General features: G+C 39.4%; 1 protein-coding gene, 1 long non-coding RNA gene and 1 pseudogene across 2 annotated transcripts; all 3 read right to left on the bottom strand.

The window, feature by feature from the left end:
• Window positions 1-2,027: 2,027 nt before the first annotated feature.
• On the bottom strand, window positions 2,028-3,468 carry LOC118564849 (nuclear factor 7, brain-like). The gene has a single exon (XM_036144131.1). The coding sequence runs from the start codon at window positions 3,450-3,452 to the stop codon at window positions 2,028-2,030; it is 1,425 nt and encodes a 474-aa protein (XP_036000024.1). The 5' UTR covers window positions 3,453-3,468.
• An 11,054-nt stretch (window positions 3,469-14,522) lies between these two features.
• On the bottom strand, window positions 14,523-16,182 carry LOC118564850 (annotated as a pseudogene).
• A 9,121-nt stretch (window positions 16,183-25,303) lies between these two features.
• On the bottom strand, window positions 25,304-26,313 carry LOC118564852. The gene is made up of 3 exons (XR_004932066.1): window positions 26,269-26,313; window positions 25,841-25,988; window positions 25,304-25,666 (listed from the first exon to the last, which is right to left on the bottom strand). It is a non-coding gene; the product is annotated as an uncharacterized LOC118564852 (long non-coding RNA).
• Window positions 26,314-26,781: the final 468 nt, after the last annotated feature.

Raw genomic sequence — 26,781 nt, 5'->3', positions numbered from 1 at the left:
TTACATATTTAGATAAGTTTGGTGGATAGCAGACGGGTGAGGAGAGCACACAACCTGAATCAACAGCGCATTATGTGTGACCAGGCCAGGGTAACAGATTATTTCAGCAAAATTGATTTCTCTCATCGCAGTAATGATTATTTCTTAAATATCTTTTTTAGCATGAAGTCACATATTTCTGTCAGTACACACAATATCATAACAATGGCGTGTTTTTGCTAGTTTAACTATTTGACTTGAAGCATCATTTTCAATTTTAGGATAACTGTCGTCCCAAGTAAATTTAAATTAATTCATTCCATTTCAATGAAGTTAAATTGAAGATGCCAATATGCATATCTTTCACGGTATGTACACAATATTACACAATATCCACCTAAATAGTATTATGTTCTCTATGTATGTGAAACAATAATGTGGTATCAACAAGATATGCTTAAATAGAACCAACAGATTCCAGATTTCTTTTTTCAATATATTAAAGATTTTCAGCAGTAGTTTGAATATCATGAATCATTCCAATAATTAAAAACAAGACTAACAAGATATCCCAGTTAAGAAATCTGAGATCATTGTGTCATTTCTGAACTTCTGTTAAATGTTTTTACCAAACAGAGTTAGAAACAAACTAAAATAAATTATCCTTGTTCACGATGTCAGGGTGCAGTTTTTGCCTCCTGTACCCTGGACATTTCCCGGCACCTTTTTCCTTCCATACAGCCCAGTTCTTCACTCTACCACTGATTCCTGCCACCTGCCGTTAATCATTAAGCTTGACTCATTCCACCTTTAATAAAACTCTTGAAACAAAGCTCTGTGTGTGGCTGTGTTAAGGTTCATCAGAACAAATTGTGACAGAACAATCTGACTAGCATGAACCCGACGCCCACACTGAGCCTGGAGCTGATCTTCAAGGAACTGAGGGGACTGCTTGACACTTACGCCACCCTCGATCTGCCTTGGTTGCGGGTGACTGCAGTGAAGGGGTTATGGGACATCTGGAGGGATAAATCCACACTTCTGTCCCAACTGGGAGTCGGCCTTGCGGAGGAGGTGGTGTGGATTAAGCAGAGTGCCTACGCTCAGATCCTCTACAGGCTACCTCCACCACGACCTCCACTCACCAGGATGTCTGCCCCATCAGCTGCACCCGCTGCTGCTGCACCCTTTGCTGCTGCTTCTGCTGAAGCAGCAGCAATTTATTCCACCTGCCATCCTCCCTACATAAGCTCACCTCAGTCGGCTCTTCCCGCCAAATCGTCTTCTCCCCACTACTCTCTACACCTCTCGGCATTCACCTTCCTGCTGCTACCCTGTGTACACCAGCCCTCGTCGTCCTCCTCACCGCCTTCCTTGTGCCTGCCTGCTGTCCTCAAACTTCCTCTGTGTCTGCCTGCCTGCCTGCTTGCCTGCCTGCCAGCCTGCTGACTCTCCAGGCGCCCGTGTAATCTTGCTGCAAAACTGACGTTTTTTTCTTGACTTCAGCGCTCTCTCGCCTTCCGTGGACGTGTCCAGGCTCTTAGTTCCACAGCACCGCACCCACGGTCCTCCAGTTACCTCCGGTCCGCCTGCCCCATCAGCTGCACCCGCTGCTGATGGGGCACCTCCCTTTCCAACCTGGTAAAGACTGTTGGTTTTCATCCTCCACTATCCATCCACCTTTAATAAAATTCTTGAAACAAAGCTCTGTGTGCGGCTGTGTTAAGGTTCATCAGAACAAATCGTGACACACACTAGGTAGAATATACAGAAATGTCCAATGCTGGTGAGAGAGATAACAGGGAAAAAAAAAAAAAACTTTATAGAGGATTATCTTTATACTGGTTTCACAAAATAACAGACTTTGAAAATTATATCAAGATGTTTTGATTTTTACTTAGAAATTCCTGTTGTTGGAATTTAAAATTAAAAAGTTAAAAACTTTAAAGAAGATAAAATATGTTGAGAAAATATTTTTTAAATCTGACAGCAAATAGAAACACCGATCAAAAAATATTACATATTTCAGAGAATTTAAAAACACAAGTTTAAAAAGAAATGTCAGTTTGACAGATTTTGAGATCTGAAGTTTTGGCATCAGCAGCTTTTCCAACATTGAAATAAGGGAAGAGTTTCTCAGTGAAAGTGTCTTCATAAGTGTAGATGTGAGACATGTCTTCAGGGTCGTAGAAGGACACCTCCCCCCTGTCATAGTCCAGCTGGACTCTGATCTTCTGGAGATTCTTCTTTACTGTGAGAGTTTGACCAGCACCATTAGTGTATTTTCCATCACGATGAACTAAACACCAGATTCCATCTTCTGGTGAAGTAGATGCCTCTCCCTTCCTGTCAACTGACTCTTTAACATAACCAATGAACCAGCCAGGATGGTCTCCCACCTCCACCTCCCAGCTGTGTTTCCCCAAGCTGAAGCCCTCAGAACCAAAGACTTCAACATACTTGTTTCTTTCTGGATTATCAGGAAGCTTCTGCTCTGTGTCTCCTTGTCTCAAACATGTCAGATCATCAGACAGGTAGAGCCATCCACCTGCAGTGTTTGGGTCCAGAATGACAGGAGTGAAGTGGACCTTCTCCTTCATCTTCTCCCAGACTCTGAAGGACAGGTTGCCCAGGTGTTTGGCCACATCTATCAGAGCTCCTGAGACCAGCTGTGGATCTGACAGTGACCTCTGACCTCTGGCTCTGCTCTGAGTGGCTTTATAACTGCTGAGGAACGACACCTTGTCTTTCTGTAAGTCTTCTTCAACAGCAGAGATGCTGTCTGACAGAGAGGAGATCTGCTCCTGGATCCTCTTCATCTCTCTGCTGATAGTCTTCCTCTTCTGCTCCTCTTCCTCCCTCAGAGCTGCCAGTCTGGACTCCTCTTCCTCTTTCAGGAACTGGTGGAGCTTGTTGAACTCTGCTTTGATCTGTCTCTCTGTGGACAACAGCTGCTTCTTGGAGTGTTGAATCACATCCTCGTACGTTTTCTCCACCTGTTTGTGTTTGTTCCTCTTGTCCTGCAGAGACTTTAAGTCAGATCTCAGCTGCTCCTTCAGCTCACTGACTGCTTGTTCTATAGGAACCACTTTGTGACTCTGGTGGAGAGAAAACTCACAGACAGGACACACAGCTCTCTGCTCGTCTTCACAGAACAGTTTAGGGTCTTCTTGGTGTTTGCTGCAGACCACCATCAGATGCTTTGCTCCTTTTTCTGCCTCAGATGATCCAGATTTCTGTCTTCCAGTAAAAGAGTCAGCCAGTTCCTTCAGAGGGAAGTTTACTTTTGGAAAATCCTTGGAAGATCTTCTTTTACAGATGGGACAGTTCTTGTTTCCATCTTGTTCCCAGAATTTCTGCAGGCAGCTTGAACAGAAGCTGTGGTTGCAGCTCAGAGACACAGGATCTCTGAAAGTCTCTGAACACACATGGCAGCTCAGGTAACTTTCCAGCAGAGCGACTTTCTCAGCCATTTTGGATTGAATTATTTCAACAGCCAAACTCACCAAAGGTTTCAGCTGCTTCTTCCTAAAATCTTTGAATTATTTCCGTGTGTCAGCAGAGACCTGACACCCAGTAATGGCGTCTCAGCTCAGTTCAATAACGTCTGAAATACTTTCTGTTTCTCTAACCGGTTTGTGACGCGTTAAATCAAACAATCTGCTGTATCAGTTTATCTCAAGCAGGTGGTGCTGTCGGAACTTCTTTCACAGCTGAAATAAAACAGTTGAAAGCTTTTATTTTTTGAGTTAACTTGAATGTTTACTTGAATTGTCTTGTTACTGAAATGTGTTTTACAAATAAACTTGCCCCTCCTTTCTCACTATTTTAACCTATTTTGTAATATAACATTATAAATTAAACAAACACATTTGTGGAAATCAAATATCTTTAAAGGCAGGATTTTACTAAGGTCTCGTTTCTGCCAGTTAAGTTTTTTCTTTAAATTATTTTTGTGACATGCTTGGTTTGGATTGGACTACAGAATCAAAAGCCAAAAAAGTTGAAGATAAAACTAGATGTTTTCTTCATAAATAAATCTTAGTTTTCTCTCAGTCCAGGAAGCATCTTGTCGTAATGATCTTCCTGCCTCTGTTAGATTACTGTGATGTTTCTATGAATGCATCTGCCACCTCTCTGCAGATGTTGGATGCTGTCTATCACGGAGCATTACAGTTCATAACAGGCTGTAAATCTCTCACTCATCGTTGTACTTTGTATTATCAGATCAAGTGGCTCACTCATTATCAATCTTTAAACTCATGCATTGGTACATTTTCATCAATGAAGTTATTATTGGATTCTTCCTACCTTATGTATCCTCCTACATGTCACTCAGACAGTCTATCTACAGACTTGACTCTCAGGACTTTATCTCCTTCAGCGCTCCGTTAGTACGATCAGAACCTGGGAACAAAAGCATTTTCTTACTCTGTCCTGTCAACTTGGATCTCTCTATTACGGCATCTAAACCTGTCCATGTTGATTCCTCTGGGACTATTCAAACATTTGCTATGAAAAATAGAGAAATCTTATGAAACTTGCTCTTGTGTTTGAGTCATATGTTATTAGCTAATTTAATGTGGATGAAATATTTTAATTATTCATATTGTTGTATTTTCTCTTGGCTTTTATCAAAACAGGTCTGTTTTGTGAATTAAATCCAGGATGTCAGTGAGATAACCTGAATAAATAAAGGTTAAATCAATAAAAAACATAAAACAAACCTGTTTAATGTTTATATTCTCACATGCCTTCATTGACAGTTTTATTATTAAACTCTTCTGGAGTTGAATCAGAACATTTGCATACATTACTGTCCACTGATCTGTAAATACATCCTGATCTCACTGCCACATAATTGTTGCTGATCCAGCAGAACCACCAGTTTAGGATCAGAGTTAGTTTTGGAGTTTGTCATATTGAACAGAACCACTTCCTGCAGGAGGTGTTTGATGATCCAGAGATCAGAAAGAGAAGATGAAAGATGTTATTTGTGTTCTCAACTCACTTTTCTGGAAATTTGTTTCAGTGAAGATCTTAAACGTTTCGACTTCATTGAGTTGTTGAAAAAGAGCAGAAACATTGTTTGACCAATAAAAGACGATTTCCTCAGAAAACTCCCAGGAGATAATGTTTTAGATGCTTGACAACTTTCTTCAGAAATAAAATAATATAAATCTACATTATGCCGGTAAAATGTTTTAAATTAATTCTTAGGTTTATTATTCATTATTTTTTAATATTCCTATATTGCTGAATTGATTCAGCCATATTCCTCCTCCTGTAGTCTGAGTTTATTTTATCAGAACCTTCTAGTGGACCCTAGACCCACTTCAGGACTTCATTTTAGTTCTATTTTATTTATATAGCGCAAATTCATGAAACATGTCATCTCAAGGCACTTTCCAAAGTCAAGATTAATTCAGATTATACAGATTGGTCAAAAATTCCTATATAAGGAAACCCAGTAATTGCATCAAGTCTTGACAAGCAGCATTCATTTCTCCTGAAAAAGCGTAGAGCCACAGGGACAGTCGTCTGCATTGTCCGTGGTTTTGCAGCAATCCCTCATACTAAGTAAGCATGAAGAGACAGTAGAAAGTAAAACTCCCTTTTAATGGGAGTACCAGCAGAACCAGGCTCAGTATGAACGGTCATCTGCCTTGACCGACTGGGGGTTAGAGAAGACAGAGCAGAGAAACAATTAGACAAAAAAAGCACAGAAGCACACATTGATCCAGTAATCTGTTCTACACTATATGGTAATAGCGGGTGATGTCTTGCCTGCATGATGTCACCAGACCAGGTGCACCTACTATGACGAAAAAATTACAGAAAACAAAAAGTGAATTGGGGAACAGTAGGAGAATTTAGCAGATTGAGAGAAATAGGACCTGATGTCTTTCAGCAGCCTAAACCTATGACAGCATAACTATAGAGATAGCTCAGGGTAACCTAAGCCACTCAAACTATAAGCTTTATAAATAAGGAATGTTTTAAGGCTAATCTTAAAATTGGAGAAATATGATCCCTCTTGTTGATTTTCATCAGAACTCTTGCTGCAGCATTTTGGATCAGCTGAAGACTTTGAACTGCATTTTGTGGACTTCCTGATAGTAAAGAATTACAATAGTCCAGCCTTGAAGTAACAAATGCATGGACTACTTTTTTTGGCATCACCCTTGGACAGAATATTTCTATTTTTGGCGATATTCCAGAGGTGAAAAAAGGAAACTCTGGAAACCTGTTTCATATGGAATTTAAATGACATGTCTTGGTCAAATATAACACCAAGATTTTTTACTTTGTTATCAGAGTCCAATTTAATGCCATCCAGATTAAATGATTAAGAAGTTTATTTGTCTTGTCAGAATTTAAAAGCAGGATATTTAAAGTCATCCAGGTTTTGATGCCACCTATGGTCAAAGTAATTGAGTGGATTCATCAGGATTTATGGATAAATATAGCCGAGTGTCATCAGCATAACAGTGGAATTTAATCCCATGCTGTCTGACATTTCTGCCAATCAGAAGCATATATATAGTAAAGAGAACTAGCCCAAGGACTGATCCCTGTGGTACTCCACAAGTGACCCTAGAGTTTGAAGAAGATTTATCAACATGAACAAACTGGAATCTGTCAAAAAGATCAGATTTAAACCTGTCATGGTTTTCAGCTGACGAGCCCACATGCAGATACGATCGGGAAGCAAAGCACAGTTTTAAGATGTTTATTTAGGAAACAGGCAGATATAACGGACGGGACTACGGACAACTCGGCAGGGTCAGAACGTCACGGCTGGAGAGACTGCAAAGAGAAGAAGAGTAAGTGACTCTGAAAGGTGAACCAGGAGAACTACAAGGAGCTGCGCTGCTTACCATAAAGCTGGGCGGACCTAACCGGGGAGAAGTAGCGCCGAGGGAACTCTGTGATCCTACCCCTGTTGGTGTTCGGCGGCTAGTGGCTGAGGGTGGCTGATGTTACTGGTGAGGGATCCAGAGCGAGCCTCCTCGGAAGTGGGTGACAGATGGATTGACCAGAGTGAGGGAAGAACCAGCAGAATCCGGGAGAGGGGATCTCAGGCCTCGCTGGGTAACATCCAGGGAGTATGAGGGGTGAGCCAGAGCAAAATCTAAGCAAGAGGATTCTGTAGGTCTGGTTCTTCGGACAAGACGTCAAGACAGGTGAGTGCATCCAAGCACCAAAACTGTGACAAAAACAGGGAGATCCAAAATTAGTCAAAGTTCAAAGACGAAAAAACTCACAAGCAGGTTTTCATGAGTTGGGTCAGAGGCCACGTCGTACCACGAGTGGTTAAGGCTCTGGCGTCTTCCATCTGTCAGCGCTCTGCTTAAGAAGCCAGAGGAAGCCGCCTGCAACGAGCTGCAGGTGTGGGCCACGCCCCCTCAGCCAACTAGGCACACCTGAGGAGTAGAGTTAGAGCAGGACAACACAGAGAACCCTGACAAAACCAGCCTAATGTTTTCCCCTTAATCCCCACAGCATGCTCAAGTCTTTGTAGGAGAATATTGTGATCAACTGTATCAAATGCAGCACTGAGATCTAACAGGACAAGTACAGACACAAGTCCATTATCTGAGGCCATGAGAATATTATTAGTGAATTTCACCAGAGCTTTTTCAGTGCTATGAGTTCTGAAGCCTGACTGAAACTCTTCAAATAGGTTATCACTTTTTAAATGTCCACATAGTTGATTAGCAACTACTTTCTCAAGAATCTTAGATAGGAAAAGAAGGTTAGATATATTTCTGTAATTTATTAAGTCATCTTGAGAGAGATTAGATGATTTTTTTAAGTAAAGGTTTAATAACAGCTACTTTAAAAGCCTGTGGTACATATCCATTTTAGCAGTTTAGAACACTTTTACCCATAACGGAAGTGTCTCTTGTCAGTCCCCCTGTAAACGCTTCCCCGGTGCAACGTCCTTTTAGTTCCGTTTCTGTTTTCCTGTTTTTATTCATTTTATTAAAGTTTCGCTTTTCTTTTTTTTTCCTCTTAATTTTATTTTTATTATTCAGTTTCAGTACTGCAATAAAATAATAATAATAATAATAATAATAATAATAATAATAATAATAATAACCCCTATGTGAGAAATCTGCATGTTTAATCAAATCATTTATGCATGTCATGCTTCTGGGCCCCTACTTTTTCAGCATGAAATCGAACCTCCCACCCTGGGGCAAGGCTGGACCCTGAGAAATCTGCCTTTTATCCATTACACGGACTCTTCTGCATCCAGACTATTTTTTTTGTTTGTTTTTATTTATTTTATCCTTTTTTTGTGTTTTTATTATTATTTTCTACTCGTCCTTAGCACGATCGACCAACTAAAATGAAAGGCCTCACATGTGATGGTCGCCTTTTTGGTATAATGGTCGGGGTCCCCACTTATCAAAGCTGCGAACGTCTTCGCAACAGTCAAGGACTTAAGCATCCCTGCCGCTTTCATCCACAACAGAAGTGGACAGCCTCTTGTACAAAACCAAGACAAGAGGACTTTAATGGACCAGCTGCAAAACTGCTCAGCCGGTCACCCGTTCTCCAGGTGAAAATCACTCTGCCCCTCCTCCCCCCTTGTGGGAAAGTCCGTATTTCAGCTGAAAACGTATTCTAATAAATTTTGAATTTTAGTTTAATGTTTAAACCTTAGTCACCGTTCGGTATTGCGAACCCTGTTTTATTTGCCTTAAGGATTAAATATAATTAATTATTTCTACCGGTTTTTACTTTTACTACCTTTTAGGTTTACAGTTTAAAATTTTAAAATTTCTTGAGGTATTCTTTAAATGGGGTTTAAATTTTAAAAGCTTGCAATCATTTTTGAGCAATTGCGTTTGTTTTTAAAAGAGCTGGAAAATAATCCCCTTACTGTCTCATGAAAGAAAGATTCGGATCTTCGCGCCGACGCCCAGAGACGCTCCGAGACCAGGAGCTCCTCCACGTCCCTTGAAAATCCATTCGGGGTACCAGAGGCCGGATAACCTCTCCGGGCCGGCCAAAGCAGCTCCTGTCCTCGGACTCCCCCGCTCGTCGGTCGGAGATCTTGTTCGTTTACGCCACATTGTTATGGGAGTTTTGGGTGGAATATTAAACAATAGTAACTGAGTTCCCATCTTTACTAAATGACAAGACGGTGGTATGACGTTCCAGTACTTTTATTGAGAAACAGAGCAGAGATTCACATAGATGGAAAGTAATCGCACCCCACGGTTCCGCTGCGGTCTCTGTCTGCCCTGTCTCTGCCTGCCTCGCTTTTCGGGCTTCCCCTAATACTGCACCGTGGCCTTGGTTTGAGACATAACAAAGACAGTCTATCGTAAACAATCAGTATCCCTCAGAAGCTGCAGCATTTGGCCTTGCAATCAGAAAACAGTGGATCTTATACACAGACATCAGGTCTCCAGGCCTCCTCTGTCCGAGTGGTGTGAGGCCATAGTGACTTCAGAATAATAATTCTTATAACAGGCACCCCCCGGATCTGGTCTGACTGAATATTTCCAGCAGATCAGACTAGAAATGGACATTGGCCAGGGAAAATCTGATTGGTGCGTCTTAAAATAACCATCTAACTTTTAAACAGATCTGCTTACATAACATAGTCAACAAAAAACAACTAAAAGAAAAAGTTAGTAAACAACAGAATAAATATTTGATCCCCTGCTGATTTCCTAAGTTTGCTCACAGATGTAAATTAAATATAAGGTCTCTCCCTCCAAAGACTTTGTTAGTTAATGAATTGATTTCTGATAATCAGATTGATTTGTTTTGTCTCACAGAAACCTGGCTACAAGAGGACTACGTTAGTATAAATGAGTCAACTCCCTCCAATTATTCAAATTTCCACATTCCCAGATCTGTGGGAAGAGGAGGAGGAGTGGCAACTATCTTTCAGTCTGATTTATTAATTAGTCCCAGGCCAACTAATAATTACAGTTCTTTTGAACATTTAACCCTCAGTTTCCCTCATCCAAACTGCAAAGCAATAAAACCTCTTCTGTTTGTTGTTTTGTATCGTCCACCAGGCCCTTACACTCAGTTTTTGGATGAGTTGTCAGATTTCTTATCTGATTTGGTGTTAAATACTGATAAGGTTATTATAGTGGGTGATTTTAACATCCATGTTGACACTGAATGTGATAACCTTAGTGTAGCCTTTAAAACTATCCTAGATTCAATTGGTTTTGCTCAAAATGTGCATAAACCGACGCACTCTCGGCTTCATACTTTAGACCTTGTTCTGACATATGGCATTGATTGTGAAGAATTAACAGTATTCTCTCACAACCCTGTCCTGTCTGATAATTTTTTAATAACATTTGAGTTTAATCTAACTGAGTTCTCCACCCCAAAAAGAGGGTTCCATTATAGTAGATTTTTATCGGATAATGCTGTATCAAAACTTAAAGAGTCTGTCCCCTTTTTAATATCCTCAGTATTGCAGAAATGCCCTGTAGATGGCAGCATTGCTGTTTCTTCCCATTCACAAATCGATACCTTTGCTAACAATCTGACTTCCTCATTGCGTTCTGCATTAGACAATGTAGCTCCCTTGAAAAAGAAGGTGATTATTCACAGGAAGCTGGCTCCTTGGTTTAATTCAGAGCTGCGTTCCTTGAAGCACAATATTAGGAAATTGGAAAGAAAATGGCGCTCTACACACCAAGAGGAATCCTACTTAATCTGGAGGGACAGACTATTGTTGTATAACAAGACCCTTCGCAGAGTTAGAGCAGCATATTTTTCATCATTAATTGAAGAGAATAAAAATAATCCTAGATTTCTCTTTAGTACAGTTGCCAAACTTACCCAGAGCCACAGCTCTGTTGATCCATCCATTCCCTTAGCTCTTAGTAGTAATGATTTTATGGGATTCTTCATAAATAAAATTGATGCCATTAAAAATAAAATAATTGGCATCCTCCCAAACATGATTACCTCGTCCTCAGTAAGTGAGGCAGCATTGGAGGAATCTTTAGAATCTGCGCAGTGTTTGAACTGTTTGGAAGCAGTAGAGCTTTCTGAGCTATCTAAAATTTTAGCTTCATCTAAACCTTCTACCTGTATGTTAGACCCAATCCCAACCAAGTTGTTTAAGGACATATTCCCTTTGATCAGTGGCACTATTGTAGACATGATTAATCTATCCTTAGTAAATGGATATGTACCACAGGTTTTGAAAGTAGCTGTTATTAAACCTTTACTTAAGAAACCTTCTCTTGATCAAGATGAGTTAGTAAATTACAGACCTATATCTAATCTTCTTTTCTTATCTAAAATTCTTGAGAAAGTAGTTGCTAATCAACTTTGTGAACATTTACAAAGTAATGACCTACTTGAGGAGTTTCAGTCAGGCTTCAGAGCTCATCATAGCACTGAAACAGCTCTGGTGAAGGTCACTAATGATATTCTCATGGCCTCAGATAATGGACTTGTGTCTATACTTGTCCTGTTAGATCTCAGTGCTGCGTTTGATACAGTTGATCACAATATTCTCCTACAAAGACTTGAACATACTGTAGGGATTAAGGGGAAAGCATTAGGGTGGTTTAAATCTTATCTGTCAGACAGATTCCAATTTGTTCATGTTAATAATAAATCTTCCTCAAACTCTAGGGTCACCTGTGGAGTACCACAGGGTTCAGTCCTTGGACCAATTCTCTTTACTATATATATGCTTCCGATAGGCAAAATTATCAGACAGCATGGGATTAATTTCCACTGTTATGCTGATGATACTCAGCTATATTTATCCATAAATCCTGATGAATCCAATCAATTACTTCGACTGCAGTCATGTCTTGATGACATCAAAAGCTGGATGACTTTAAATTTCCTGCATCTAAATTCTGACAAGACCGAAGTTGTAATCTTTGGGCCAGAGTCCTCAAAAAATAAACTTCTTAACCAATCACTTAATCTGGGTGGCATTAACCTGGCCCCTGGTAATAAAGTAAAAAATCTTGGTGTTATTTTTGACCAAGACATGTCATTTAAATCCCATATTAAACAGGTTTCCAGAGTTTCCTTTTTTTCACCTCCGGAATATCGCCAAAATTAGAAACATTCTGTCCAGGAGCGATGCTGAAAAACTGGTCCATGCATTTGTTACTTCAAGGCTGGACTATTGTAATTCCTTACTATCAGGAAGTCCACAAAATGCAGTTCAAAGCCTTCAGCTGATCCAAAATGCTGCAGCAAGAGTTCTGATGAAAATCAACAAGAGGGATCATATTTCTCCAATTTTTGCTTCCCTTCATTGGCTTCCTGTTAAATCAAGAATAGAATTTAAAATTCTCCTTCTAACGTATAAAGCCCTTAATAATCAAGCTCCATCATATATCAGAGCTCTGATTACCCCGTATGTTCCTAACAGAGCACTTCGCTCTCAGACTGCAGGTCTGCTGGTGGTTCCTAGAGTCTCTAAAAGTAGAATGGGAGGCAGATCCTTTAGCTATCAGGCTCCTCTCCTGTGGAACCAACTCCCAGTTTTGGTCCGTGAGGCAGACACCCTGTCTACTTTTAAGACTAGGCTTAAAACTTTTCTTTTTGACAAATTATAACTAGTGGCTCATGTTACTCTCAGCTACCTTTATAGTTTTACTGCTATAGGCTTAGGCTACTGTAGTATATCAGGATCTAATTTTCTCACTCTATTGAGTTCTACTGTTCTTCAATTATGCATTATGTGTTGTCATTTCTGCTTTAACTTTCTGTTCTCTCTCTTTTCTCTTCAAAGTAGGTACACCTGGTCTGGCGTTCTGTTAACTGTGACATCATCCAGAGAAGACGACTCACCTGCTACTACCATCTAATGTAGAACAGATTACTAGATCAATGTGTGCTTCTGTGCTTTTTTGTCTCTCTTGTTGTGTCTCTGCTCTGTCTTCTGTAACCCCAGTCGGTCGAGGCAGATGACCGTTCATACTGAGCCCGGTTCTGCCGGAGGTTTTTTCCTTCCCGTTAATGGGTGGTTTTTCTTCCCACTGTCGCTTCATGTATGAGGGATTGCAGCAAAGCCATGTACAATGCATATGACTCTTCCTGTGGCTCTATGGTTCCCCAGGAGTGAATGCTGCTTGTCGGGACTTTGATGCAATCAACTGGTTTCCTTATATAGGACATTTTTGACCAATCTGTATAATCTGACCCAATCTGTATAATATGATTGAACTTGACTTTGTAAAGTGCCTTGAGATGACATGTTTCATGATTTGGCGCTATATAAATAAAATTTAATTGAATTGAATGTACAGAACAGAATATCAATAAAAGTCTGGGAAAAAAATGCAATACACAATTGTCACAGTTTAGTTTGCAGGTCATTGAGAGAAATAAACATTTAATCTCTACAACACAACCAGAATCATTTCTCCCTCGGAGCTCTTTTGCAGCAACTCAACTCTGCATATTAGGAGGAAGAGAAGAAAACCAGTATCTCTGTTAAGCACAGAGATGGAAACATTATGCTCAAGACTGTGGCAACTTCAACCGCATTGAGGTGCCAACAAATTCTGAATAAATGTAGGAGGAGGACAATTATGATGGGTCCTGGATCAGAATCCCAGCATGATTATCACTCAAGAGCCACTTGTATGGAAGCTGTGAGGAGTTAAAAAAGAATGGAAAGGCCTTTGTAGTCACCAAACCTCAGTCCTCCAGAAAGTCTGTAAAAGAAGCTCAAGCTTTGAGTTTCCAAGCAGCAACCAAGAAACAAAGGATTTAGAAAGATTACGTGAGGAGGTAGAGTCAGCCAAAAGGACTCCTGAGATATGAAATCAGATGTTGAAGGCTACAATAATGCCTTTGTGGTTTGCTAAAGACAATCAAAGCTCTTAGTCATGCTTTTTGGGGACTTTAAATACTTGTGTCCCTCAGTGTTGTTACATTTTAAACTTTAGGGATCCTTTATGTTACTATACAAACACTTAAATCCACCTTATACTAACGACTCTGTGTTTTAAACCTTGATTTTAGCTTTTCTTCTTGTTAAAGGAACAAATCGGTTTGATCTCACCACCATTTCAGACTTCCATATGCTGATACCCTTGGTTTTGGCATCAGCAGCTTCACCAACGCAGAAGTAAGGCAAAAGTTTTTCCAGTGAAAGTTTCTCTGTAGATGTAGACAGGAGACATGTCTTCAGAGTCGTAGAAGGACACCTCCCCCCTGTCATAGTCCAGCTGGACTCTGATCCTCAAGTCTCTTCCTCACAGTGATGGTCTTACCAATACACTGTAAAAAGAAATACTGTAGAATTTACAGTAAATTACTGGCAGCAGGGTTGCCAGCCAGTTACTGTAAAATTTACAGCCGATTACTGTAATTTTATTTACAGTTTTACTGTAATTATGTGGTAATTTAATGTAATTTTATTACAGTTTTACTATAATTTTATGATGAATTTACTGTAATTCTATTACAGCTTTACCGTAATTCTATGATACATTTACTGTAATTCTATTGGTTTTACAGTATTTTTTTCCAGTTTTCCAGTTAAACTCTGTTTTTTTTCATTAAAGGAGCTATAAGTAAGACATTCACTGTAAAAATCAACCTAAGTCATTCTCATTTCAGTTGAATTCAATTTTATTTATATACCGCCATTTCACAACACATGCCATCTCAAGACACTCTCTCTCCCTTTCTGTCAACTGACATTTTAACCACACCCAGGTACCAGTCAGGATGGTCACCAATCAAAAAAGATTTAATATTTCAGAGAACTCAAAAACACAAGTTTAAACAGAAATCTCAGTTTGACAGATTTTGAGATCAGAAGTTTTGGCATCAGCAGCTTCTCCAACACCTAAAAAAGGGAAAAGTTTGTCAGTGAATGTGTCTCTGTAAGTGTAGATGTGAGACATGTCTTCAGGGTCGTAGAAGGACACCTCCCCCCTGTCATAGTCCAGCTGGACTCTGATCTTCTGGAGATTCTTCTTCACTGGGAGAGTTTGACCATCACCATTAGTGTATTTTCCATCACGATGAAGTAAACACCAGGTTCCATCCTCTGGTGAAGCAGATCTCTCTCCCTTCCTCTCAACTGACTCTTTAACATAACCAATGAGCCAGTCAGGATGGTCTCCCACCTCCACCTCCCAGCTGTGTTTCCCTGAGCTGAAGCCTTCAGAACCAAAAACAGAGGTGTACTTAGTGTTTCTCTCTGGATTATCAGGAAGCTGCTGCTTTGTGTCTCCACATCTCACACTGGTCAGATCATCAGACAGGTAGAGAAATCCATTTGCGGTGTTTGGGTCCAGAATGACAGGACTGAAGTGGACCTTCTCCTTCATCTTCTTCCAGACTCTGAAGGACAGGTTGCCCAGGTGTTTGGCCACATCTATCAGAGCTCCTGAGACCAGCTGTGGATCTGACAGTGACGTCTGACCTCTGGCTCTGCTCTGAGTGGCTTTATAACTGCTGAGGAACGACACGTTGTCTTTCTGCAGGTCTTCTTCAACAGCAGAGATGCTGTCTGACAGAGAGGAGATCTGCACCTGGATCCTCTTCATCTCTCTGCTGATAGTCTTCCTCTTCTGCTCCTCTTCCTCCCTCAGAGCTGCCAGTCTGGACTCCTCTTCCTCTTTCAGGAACTGGTGGAGCTTGTTGAACTCTGCTCTGATCTGTCTCTCTGTGGATAACAGCTGCTTCTTGCAGTGTTCAATCATCTCATCGTATTCTATCTTCACTTCTTCTTGTGTGTTCCTCTTGTCCTGCAGAGACTTTAAGTCAGATCTCAGCTGCTTCTTCATCTCACTGACTGCTTGTTCTACAGGAACCACTTTGTGACTCTGGTGGAGAGAAAACTCACAGACAGGACACACAGCTCTCTGCTCGTCTTCACAGAACCAATAAGGAACCTCTGAGTGTTTCTCACACACCACCTTCTTCTCTTTCTTATTTTCCATGTCAGATGAAGCTTCATTCTGCCTCTTAGAAAACGAATCAGAGGGAGAAGTTGATGGATGGAGTTTCCTTTGACGATCTTTTACAAATGGGACAGTTCTTGTTTCCAGCTTGTTCCCAGAATTTCTGCAGGCAGCTTGAACAGAAGCTGTGGTTGCAGCTCAGAGACACAGGATCTCTGAAAGTCTCTGAACACACATGGCAGCTCAGGAAATTTTCCAGCAGAACGATTCTCTCAGCCATTTTGGATTGAATTATTTCAACAGCCAAACTCACCAAAAGTTTCAGCTGGTTCTTCTTCAAATCTTCCAAGTATTTCCGTGTTTATTCATCAGAGATCTGACACCCAGTAATGGCGTCTCAGCTCAGTTCAATAACGTCGGAAATTACTTTCAGTTTCCGCCACGAGTTAAATTCACCAATATGCTGTGTCAGTTTTTCTCCAGCAGGTGGTGCTAGTGGATCATCTTTCACAGCTTCAGTCTTTTTCTGTTAAACTTATTTGTTGATCCTTCCTCAGATCGATAAATATATGATGTTTTAAATAATTTGTGATGGAAATTTATCGCAAAAAGTCACAAAATATAGGACTATATTTTTGTCTTAATAAATGTATGAAAATGACAAAACCTTAAAGAGAAACAGGAACTAAAAAAAACACAGGGGAATTCCTGTATTTTTCTTACTTTAATATAACTTTAATATTTAATTTTAGTCACATATTGAACATGTAAAGAAGCTAAAGATCAAAATAGAGTTTTTCTTCAGAAATAAATCTTGCTTTTCTCTCAGTGCAGGAAGCATCTTGTCTTAATGACCTTCCTGCCTCTGTTAGATTACTGTGATGCTGTTTCTATGAATACATCTGTACTTTATATTGTCCAACTGGCATCATTATCAATCTTTAAACTCATGCATTCGTACCTTTTCATCTATAAAGGTATCCTTGGATTTTTCCCACCTTATTTATCCTCTCACATGTCACTGAGGCAGTCCAGCTACAGGATTCTCTGTAAGGACTTTATCTCCTTTAGCGCTCCGTTTATATGATCAGAACCTGGGATCAAAAGCATTTTTTACTTTGCCTCGTCAACTCTGATCTCTGTATAGCAGGATCTGAAACCGTCCAGGTTCATTCCTCTGGGATAAATTAAACTTATTATAAAAAACACAGAAATTGTTTAATGAACAGCAGAGTCTCTGTTCAGAACGCTACATATAATCTGAATTACTTAGAATTTCTTCTGCATCTCTGAGTCGATCATTTCACTCGGTCTCCACTGATTGATAGAATAATTAATTCATCTTTTACACACAAAGTATTTTACCAGCATCAGCTGTCAGATTGAGCAGATATTTATATTCCAGTTCACAGTCACTGATCAGTTTGTTCTGCATCCTTTATGCTGCAGTTGTCAGTTGTGGCTACAGATCTTCAACACGTGTCTCATAGGTTGACTTAAAGACCGCTGCCATCATGAAGTGACGCCTCTGAACTGATTTTGTTCATTATCTGTGATGGAAGTCAAATATCAGTTTCATTTTAACGTCACATTATTTTATTTTCAGATTTAAGGTTTGGTCTAAAATCCTCTGATCCTACACAGGAACCATCAACTGGCCTGGAGGTCCAACTATAACTGAACGCTCCAGGCTGCAGCAGAATCAGGAGACTGAGGAAGAGACTCAGCTGTCCTCCACAGAGAGCAGAGAAGAAGAAAAAGAGAGAAGCAACAGGAGGTTGAAGCTAAATGATGAGTCCAATCTCCTCAGTCACCTCCAAGATCTTCAGGACAGTTTGCTTTTCTCTGTTGGTTCAAGACTGGAACTGAAACCTTCTTAGTTGTGTTTTTATCAGAGGACAAATGGGCATTGAAACTGTAGTCTGAGATTTATTTTATATGGAGCATCATTTAAAACGGACAGTAATAAACTTTTTTTTTATTTGAGGAATATCTCAAAACCTCAGAATATAATTCAAGCTTTTGTCTCTGCATGACTGGACTATTGTAACAATCTGTTTACTTCTTTCAACAGGAAGAGATCGGCTGGTCTTCAGATTGTCCAAAACTCTGCTGCAAGGCGACTGACTGAAACAGAGGAACTCATTCAACCTGTTTTAACGTCGTTCCACTGGCTGCCAATCTGATTTAGATTTAATTTTAAATTTTAGTCTTAACCTTCAGAGCTGTACATGGACAGACTCCTTCCTATGTTGATTAATTCATTCAGCCATATTCCTCCTCCTGTAGTATGAGCTCATCTTATCAGAACCTTCTAGTGGATTCTGGACACGCTTCAGAACCTGAGGAGACCAATCTCTCCAAACTGCTGCAGCCAGACTTTTAAACAAACTGCTTCTATTTCTATAGGGTTTGGACTCTTTTAGCTTTTAGAAAGCTGCTGAAGTCAAGGCAAATTTATTTGTATAGCACATTTCAGTAAAAAGACAATGCAAAGTGCTCTATTTGATTAAATGATAGGGAAATCAAAACAGAATAAAAGCAAGTTGTAATAAAATGTAGAAAATTTTAAACAAAACAAAACATGGGAAAACGGAAACTAAAAGCAAATATTAGAAACAGTCTAACTGCAAACTTGAACTAATCATGTTTCAGTTTAAATAGAACAGTCAAAGGCAATCCTAAACAAATGTGTTTTTAATCTTTATTTAAAAGAACTCAGGCTTTCAACACTTTTACAGTTTTCTGGAAGTTTTTTCCAGATCAGTGGAGCATAGGAACTAAATGCTGCTTCTCCACGTTCTGTTCTGGTTCTGGTTCTGCAGAGTAGACCAGAACCAGAAGACCTGAGTGGTCTGGAGGGTTGATGCACTGATAACAAGTCTGTGATGTATTTAGGTGCTAATTCAGGGATTTATAGACTAACAGAAGTATTTTAAAGTCTATTCTCTGAGATCCAGAGAGCCAGAGAAGGACTTCAGAACCGGGTCCATGTTCTCTACGTTCTTAGTCTTAGTGAGGACTTCAGAACCGGGTCCATGTTCTCTACTTTCTTAGTCTTAGTGAGGACTTCAGAACCGGGTCCATGTTCTCTATGTTCTTAGTCTTAGTGAGGACGCGGGCAGCAGGTTCTGGATCAGCTGCAGCGTTCTGATCCACTTTTTAGGCAGACCTGTGAAAACACCGTTGCAGTGATCAGTTCTACTAAAGATAAACGCATGGATTAGTTTTTTCAGATCCTGCTGAGACATCAGTCCTTTAATCCTGGAAATGTTCTCCAGGTTCTAGAAGGTCCACTTTGTAATTGTCTTTAGATGCTTTTGGAGGTTCAGGTCTGAGTCCATCACTACTCCCAGGTTTCAGGCCTGATCAGTGGTTCCTAGCTGAAGCAGCTGAAGCTGTGAGCTAACTCTGGATCTCTCCTCTATTGGTCCAGAAATTGCTTCAGTTTTGTTTTTATTCAATTGAAGAAAATTTTGGCACATCCACGTATTGATTTCTTCTAAGCATTTATTCAGTGTCTGAACTGGTTCATAGTCACCTGGTGACATGGTGATGTAGAGCTGTGTGTCGTCTGCATAGTTATGGTAGCTGATGTTGTTTTTTTATCATCTAAGATAGAGGGAGCATGTAGATATTGAACAGGAGGAACCCAGGATGGAGCCTTGGGGAACCCCACATGTGATTTTTGTCATCTCTGATGTAAAGTTACCTACTGACACTAAAAGTCCTTTAAGTAGGATTTAAACCAGTGGAGAGCTGTAGCAGAAAGGCCGACCCAGTTCTCCAGATGTTCTAACAGAATGGAGTGATCAACAGTATCAAATGCTGCACTGAGGTCCAATAGAACCAGCACTGTGGTTCTTCCACAGTCAGTATTTATATGGATGTCATTAAACACCTTGATAAGGGCGGTCTCTGTACTGTGGTGAGCACGGAAACCTGACTGGAAAACGTCAAAGCGGCTGGTCATTATTAAGAAGGTGTTTAATTGTTGAAACACAGCTTTTTCAATAATTTTACTGATAAAGGGGAGGTTTGAAATGGACCTGTAGTTCTGCAGAAGTAGTTTTTCTAAATTGTTCTTTTTCAACAGCGGTTTGATAAATGGTCTTTTTAGGAACTGGGGGAAAACTCATGAGAGAAGGGACGTGTTTATTATTTGAGTCAAATCAGACGCTATGACAGGAAAAACTTTCTTCAAGAAAACTGTGGTTAAAACATCAATGCAGCAGCAGTATGGAGGACCAATCCTGCCATAATTAAAAATACACACAGAAATAAATGAAGGACTTAATAATATAAAATGGCTTAAGAAAAGTGTCTAATAATATTAATTTGTGTGCCATTTAATGTGACAAAATAATAAAAATAAGATATTTCTTCAACAATTCATCAATTATTCATCAAAAAATATATATTTTAACTTACACTTTTATTTTTACTTTTCTTCTTGCTTTTATGCTGACTTATTTTTAACCCTTGTATTTCTGAAACAATCATTTATTTCTGCCTCTAACATTTCTAGCTGTTTTTTTACCCAAAGGATTTACACCTGCCCTTTTATTTCCTTTTCCCGTTTTTCCACTTTGTGTATTTCTAGTTCTTGTATTTAAAGCAACATTTTTAAAGCATGTTTTTACTCCACCATAAATATTTCTTTCTATTTTATTTTAAACTTATATTTCTGAAACATATATTTATTTCTGCCTCTAACTTTTCTAGCTGTTTTTTTACCCAAAGGATTTACGCCTGCCCTTTTATTTCCTTTTCCCCCTTTTCCACTTTGTGTATTTCTACTTCTTGTTTTTAAAGCAACATTTCTAAAGCATGTTTTTCCTCCACCATAAATATTTCTTTCTAATTTATTTTAAACTTATATTTCTGAAACAATCATTTATTTCTGCCTCTAACTTTTCTAACTGTTTTTTTACCAACCCAATTTTTGCCTGCCCTTTTTATTTCCTTCTCCCTTTTTTCCACTTCTTGTATTTCTACTTGGTGTTTTTTTACTTCCTCTTTTTCCACTTTGTTTATTTCTACTTTGCGTTTTACTTCCTCTTTTTCCACTTTGTGTATTTCTACTTCGTGTTTTTTTACTTCTTCTTTTTCCACTTTGTGTATTTCCACTTCATGTATTTCTACTTGGTGTTTTTTTACCTCCTCTTTTTCCACTTCGTGTATTTGTGCTTCGTGTTTTATTACTTCCTCTTTTTCCACTTGGTCTGACTGCAGCTGTTAATGTTAATACGATGGCAGGGAGGGAGGGGGGAGAGGGGGGCGGTGTCACCGGCAAAGCTTCACAACTATTGGCTAAGGCCTGCCTCCCCGGAAACGAGCCTGCATCAGCTGGCCGCTTTCCCAGAATGCACCGCGGCCGCAGCTTGCTTATGGACAGCGCTAACAGAGATCACAGTGGTAAGTTAAAAAATACCTTTTCTGCTGCTGTTGTTCTTTAAAAGTACGTTTGAGGCAACAACATTATACTTTTAAGCTTCCCTATATGGCCTGTTTACAGAGTTAGTGTGTAATTTAAAAAGAACAAGTCCGACATGAGTGGACCACAGTGAACCGCAGATTCATTCGGGAGCGTCAGAAAGCTATGGTGCGTTCAGGAGCATGGGACATTTCATATTTACAAGGAAAGAGGCATAAAACGGAACAGAACTTCACTCATACAATATTTTGTCTATCCAGAAACAGTGTGGGCTTTCTTACAATACTGAATGCTCTATAATTGTATTTCGGTTATTTTTTTATTATGCACACCTGCTAGCTTTTTATTCTGAAACTTCTAATGTCCCATGCTCCTGAATGCACCATAGCTTTCTGAATGCGCTGTGCTGTGTAGATAGATTCACGTCTGATCTTCCGCTTAAGACAAAGCTTTGCAGTTTCAAAACTCATGTCGGCTCTCACGGATTACTGTTGTGTGAATGACAAGAGACCACAACAAATAAATCAGCCATTCCTCTTAGGCCGGTAGCTGTAATCTGTAGGGTTGCTCTAAATTGAGTTTCGTTCCTGTGACTCTGGAACTAAACTATTTCTGCATTTTTTCAATCATTACTAGGGACTAAACTCATAATTAAAAGTTCTCCATGTGAAACCTGCACATTCATAAGTTACAAGGTGTTGAAAGAGCCAACTTTTTGAAAAACGTGACAAATCTGGGTTTTCCCTTAATTTTAAGTGCTTCCCATTTTTTTCAGAAGAGAAGAATGAAAACCAAGTTTCTTTTATCTGGTGTATCTAAATACTTTCTGCAAATATTACAGGCTTTGAATAGCTCACTCAAATGACTTCTGAGTTAAAGTGATATGAAAACTGCACGTTTTCAAGAAATTAAGGCCTTAGGCTGAGCTGCACCCATGGCTTTTCAATTTCACATTTAAAAGTAGGCCTACTGATATTTTACATCGAATCCAGTATTAAAATTGTTTATAAGGCACTTATTTACCATTCCAGCAATTACTAACTAAAATAGGAGATTAAATATGAGCCCCAACAACAATGACAGACACTTAGATGTACATATTTATCATTAGAGTTTAATCATCGCATTTTAATTTCAGAGCACAGGTAACATATTTATATTCACTAAAATTGGAAATTAAATATCAGCCCCAACAACAATGACATACACTTAGATATACATATTTATCATTAGATTTTAATGATAAAATTTTAATTTCAGAGCACAGGTAACCAATTTATATTATGAAAAAGACAATATGGCAATATTGATGAAACTGATGGGTATCAAATTGAGTTTACTCTATTTCAGAGTCATCATCAGAGGCATCATTGTCAACTCCGACTTCTTTATCATTGTCACAATCAATACATTTGTACAACTCAGTACATGCCAGATTAACTTTTAGACAGGAGCATCTCCCAGCCTGACATTTGTTAGTCTTACAAGCACAATGCACAAATTCAAGAACGGAATCTGGTGTTGCCTGTTTAGTCATCCACTTTATACAGAGTTCTGCATTTATCATCTCCCAGCCATGATCGGTTGGTGATGGGGCTCCAATTGTAGCAGACAACGAAAGTCTGTGTAAGTCGCTTGGTAATTGGCACGTCTGAAGTGTAACTTCAATGCATCACTGATTGGTGGCATACTTGTTTCGCTTGGGTTAGTGCAGAAAATCCTGTACCTTGCTTCATCCACTCCACTACTCATTTACTGTCCATACATGGAACACACATACACTTCAAGATATTTGAAAGTGTCAAAATTTGGGTAAAAGTTCTCACCAAGCTTTGCAAATGCTGTGAGGAATGTTGCACTTTCCACAGCAGTCTTGAATGCTTTTGTTTTGCCTTTTCCATGAAAAGAGCTTGTGGAGTCACATCCAGTGAAAACATGGAAGCCAATGAGTGCATCACAATCAGCAGGTCCAAGAGATGATGCTATCTTCAGATCCGAGTCCTGTTCTTAACACCAGTGGCAAAGTACAATTGTCCACCAATCTGAGACTGTAACCCTACTGACATAACAGCTACATCAGTATCAGGACTTTTATTCACTATAGTCTCATACAGCTGATGCATGTCGAGCATGAAGCAAGAGCCGAGTGTCTGCCTCCTCATGCTGACAACAGAGCTCATCACTTATGGAGCGATATTTGTGGCTTCTGATTGAGCGAGCAGGAACCAATCAGAGAGCGCAGTGAGACAACACGCGTGAGCTCAAAACCGGTCTGGTGCGCGCTCAACTCTGAAAAACTCTTCTCAACCCACTGTCCTCGCGCTCAGTTCCATCTCTGCTCGTGCGCTCAACCTGCGCATTCCACGTTCAACACCAGCTGTGCGCTCGCTCGACTGTTTCTCCGCTCGCTCAACTCTGTCTCTGCGCTCGCGACTTCAAAAACTGTCCTCCTCACCAGCCAATCACAGACAAGTTTCTTTCCATCCAATCACTGCAAAAAGGGATCTAAAAATAGGTAAAATATTCTTAAAATTTGTGTTTTTGTCCTAGATTTGAGCAGGTAAATAAGATTATCTGCCAATGGAATGAGTATTTTGACCCCTAAAATAAGATAATTAGATATGCATCACTTGAAATAAGATGATGGAGATGAATTGTTCCTATTTTAAGTGCAAAAATCTTATTCTATTGGCAGATGATTTTATTTACCTGCTCAAATCAAGGAAAAATACGCAAATTTTAAGAACATTTTACTTATTTTTAGTTCCGTTTTTGCAGTGATCAGAGTATGGCTTCAAACACTGCATTCAGATGGATTAAATCAAAATGCTGCAGCTTTTGGCAGAAATTACTAAACGTAATGGTGGTATTGAAGGAAAAAAAGAAAAATAAACAGTTTAATATTTTTACCTAACATATTTAGTCAAAAATATTTCCTTGAGCTACTAAGTGAGGTGTGGAAATATTGTTGTCTCTTTTTTAAAGATTTTTTTCAGGTTCTGGGGGGTAATGTAAAATATTCTTTTGGTTTATGTTAAAGAAATTCCTACACTACATCCAGAATCAACATTTCATTACTCTACTGTAGGATTTTAATATAGACCCAAGGAAAGTCCTGAACTGAATGAGAAAGAGATCTATAGGATGAGATAAAGGTGAAGACGAGGAAACCATCAAAACTCGAATCAATTTGTCTTTGCAAATCATGAATTGTTAAATATTTTTCTTGGTACTCATATTTCTGCAGTTCCGGCTGGTTATATTGTGTTTTATAGTTATTATTATTATTATTATTATTATTATTTTTTTTTTTTTTTTTTTTATCTTTTTTTTTTTTATTGTTGAGTGTTTAGCCAAGTCATTTTATTAGATGTTATCTCTTATCTGATGTATCTCTTATCTAAAGTGCTTTTCAAATAATGATGACAATGATGATGATTATGATCAGAAGAAAGAAGCTGGAAAGAAAAGAGACAAAATAATTTTTCACACCTCACTTAGTAACTCTTAGTAACTCAAATATTTTAGTCTAAATATTTTAGGCAAAAATATTAAACTGTTTATTTATTTTTATTTTTTACCTTCAATCCCACCATTATGTTTAGTAGTTTCTGCCAAAAGCTGCAGCATTTTGATTTAATCCATCTGATTGCAGTATTTGTGCTTGCGCGTGGAATGAGCAGGTCGAGCACGCGAGCACAGATGGAACTGAGCGCGAGGACGGTGGATTGAGAAGAGTTTTTCAGATTTGAACTCGCGCCAGACCGGTTTTGAGCGTGCACGTGTTGTCTCACTGCACGCTCGGATTGGTTCAATCAGAAGGCACAAATATCGCTACATAATCACTGACACTGATATGTGAAGAACCTGCTGTTACTCTTATGAGGTGACACATTGATCCATGTGTCAAATAGACATCTATTGTTTTTTTCACACTTTTGAAGTCTCCCTCTGCCTAACATGAGTACAGAAATTCTTCCAGTGCCTCCTTGTTGTCCCCACTAGTCATTTGCTGCTTACTATGGATCTGAATCTTTTAAGAACCATCAGATGCTCTTCTCATTCTCTCAGTGTTTTTTGTACTGATGGCCGGATAACGGTCTGTAACATAATCCACTCTGCTGCAGCCCGACTTCTGTGCTTGTTGGATGACCTGGGTTAGTATCAGATCACCAAGCTCCCCAAAGGTTGCTGGGATATTTTGCAAACTCTGGATGAGTGCCATACCATCGATTATGAGATGTTTACCAATGTTGACATTCGTAGAACTTCCTGGTTACTTATCAGTCTCTGTTTAACAACGGTTCTGCAAAACTCTTTGTAACCTTCAGACAATCTTCCATCTGGTGTCTGACTGGAATTAAAAAGTGAAATGAAATATGAGTAAATAGAGAGGCACAACAAAAACTCACATACGGCTGGCTATGTTATGTGCCAGTTATTTATCATCAGGGTAGGTCTACATCAAACGTAACAAATCCTAATTTCAAAACTTGTCAGTAACAATGAGAGAAATTTCATAATATACCTTTCTGATTTAGATCTTGTCAAGAATTTGGTGTATGATCCATAGCAGGTTCTGTGATAGGAGACCTCAAGAGCTACACAGTCCTTATCTCTTATGTGTACAAGCACACTCTCATCCTTCTTTGCTTCTGCTGCTTTTCGCAACAATCCTAGAAATATAAAATATTTATTATACGACACGTCAATATAAACCGCATCATGGTACATATTTACAAAAAAATCTATACCGTGGGGCATCATTCCAAGAAAATTGCATTTATCAACATAGCAGAGCCAAACAAACATAAGCTTTATGATGACATTATTAAACCTTTTTCCTATAGGCCTAAATATGTTTCTATCCGCATGGCTAAAGATAGAGACAAGACATACATCCACTAAATTTAAGAAAAAATTTAACAATAGATTACAGAGAAAGTATTAACTTACCACCATCAACAGTCTCTGCCTTGACAAGTTTCACCCTCTGGCAAATTACTGACAGTCTCAAACTTCTCTCTTATTTTGCATATAATGCAGACAGCTGGCAGCACATGTTTTCTTGGCTGGCTATGACCAGCTTTTGGATTATCTTGTTGAGGAGGGGCAAATCCGATGGCGATCTCTTCTCTTGATCTCAGTCGTTTTTGGTGATTGGATATAGGGCAACTTATTAATGTCCTGTTCATCAGATACGGGCTCGTGCTTTCGTTTCTGGGCAGCATTTATTCGCTTCCTGTCGGTAAATCGGCGATAACAGGTCGGGTGGTAGCCAATGTGGCTTGGTATATCATCAAATTCGAAGGAGAGGAGGGGAAGCGCGTTATCGGCAATCGTCCGTTCATCGCCGGCTAAATCAGCCCAAACACGGCAAAAACTACGAAAAGTTTCCCACCTCGTTTGAGTAAATGGTTCTGTGTGTTCTCCGTCATTCCCGGCAACATGCAAAAGGCATTCACATTC

This window comes from Fundulus heteroclitus, chromosome 12 (genome assembly GCF_011125445.2).
Source record: "Fundulus heteroclitus isolate FHET01 chromosome 12, MU-UCD_Fhet_4.1, whole genome shotgun sequence".
In the NCBI taxonomy this organism is placed as follows: domain Eukaryota; kingdom Metazoa; phylum Chordata; class Actinopteri; order Cyprinodontiformes; family Fundulidae; genus Fundulus; species Fundulus heteroclitus.
The sequence above is the reverse complement of the archived record's forward strand: the minus strand, read 5'-3'. Positions and strand labels throughout refer to the sequence as shown.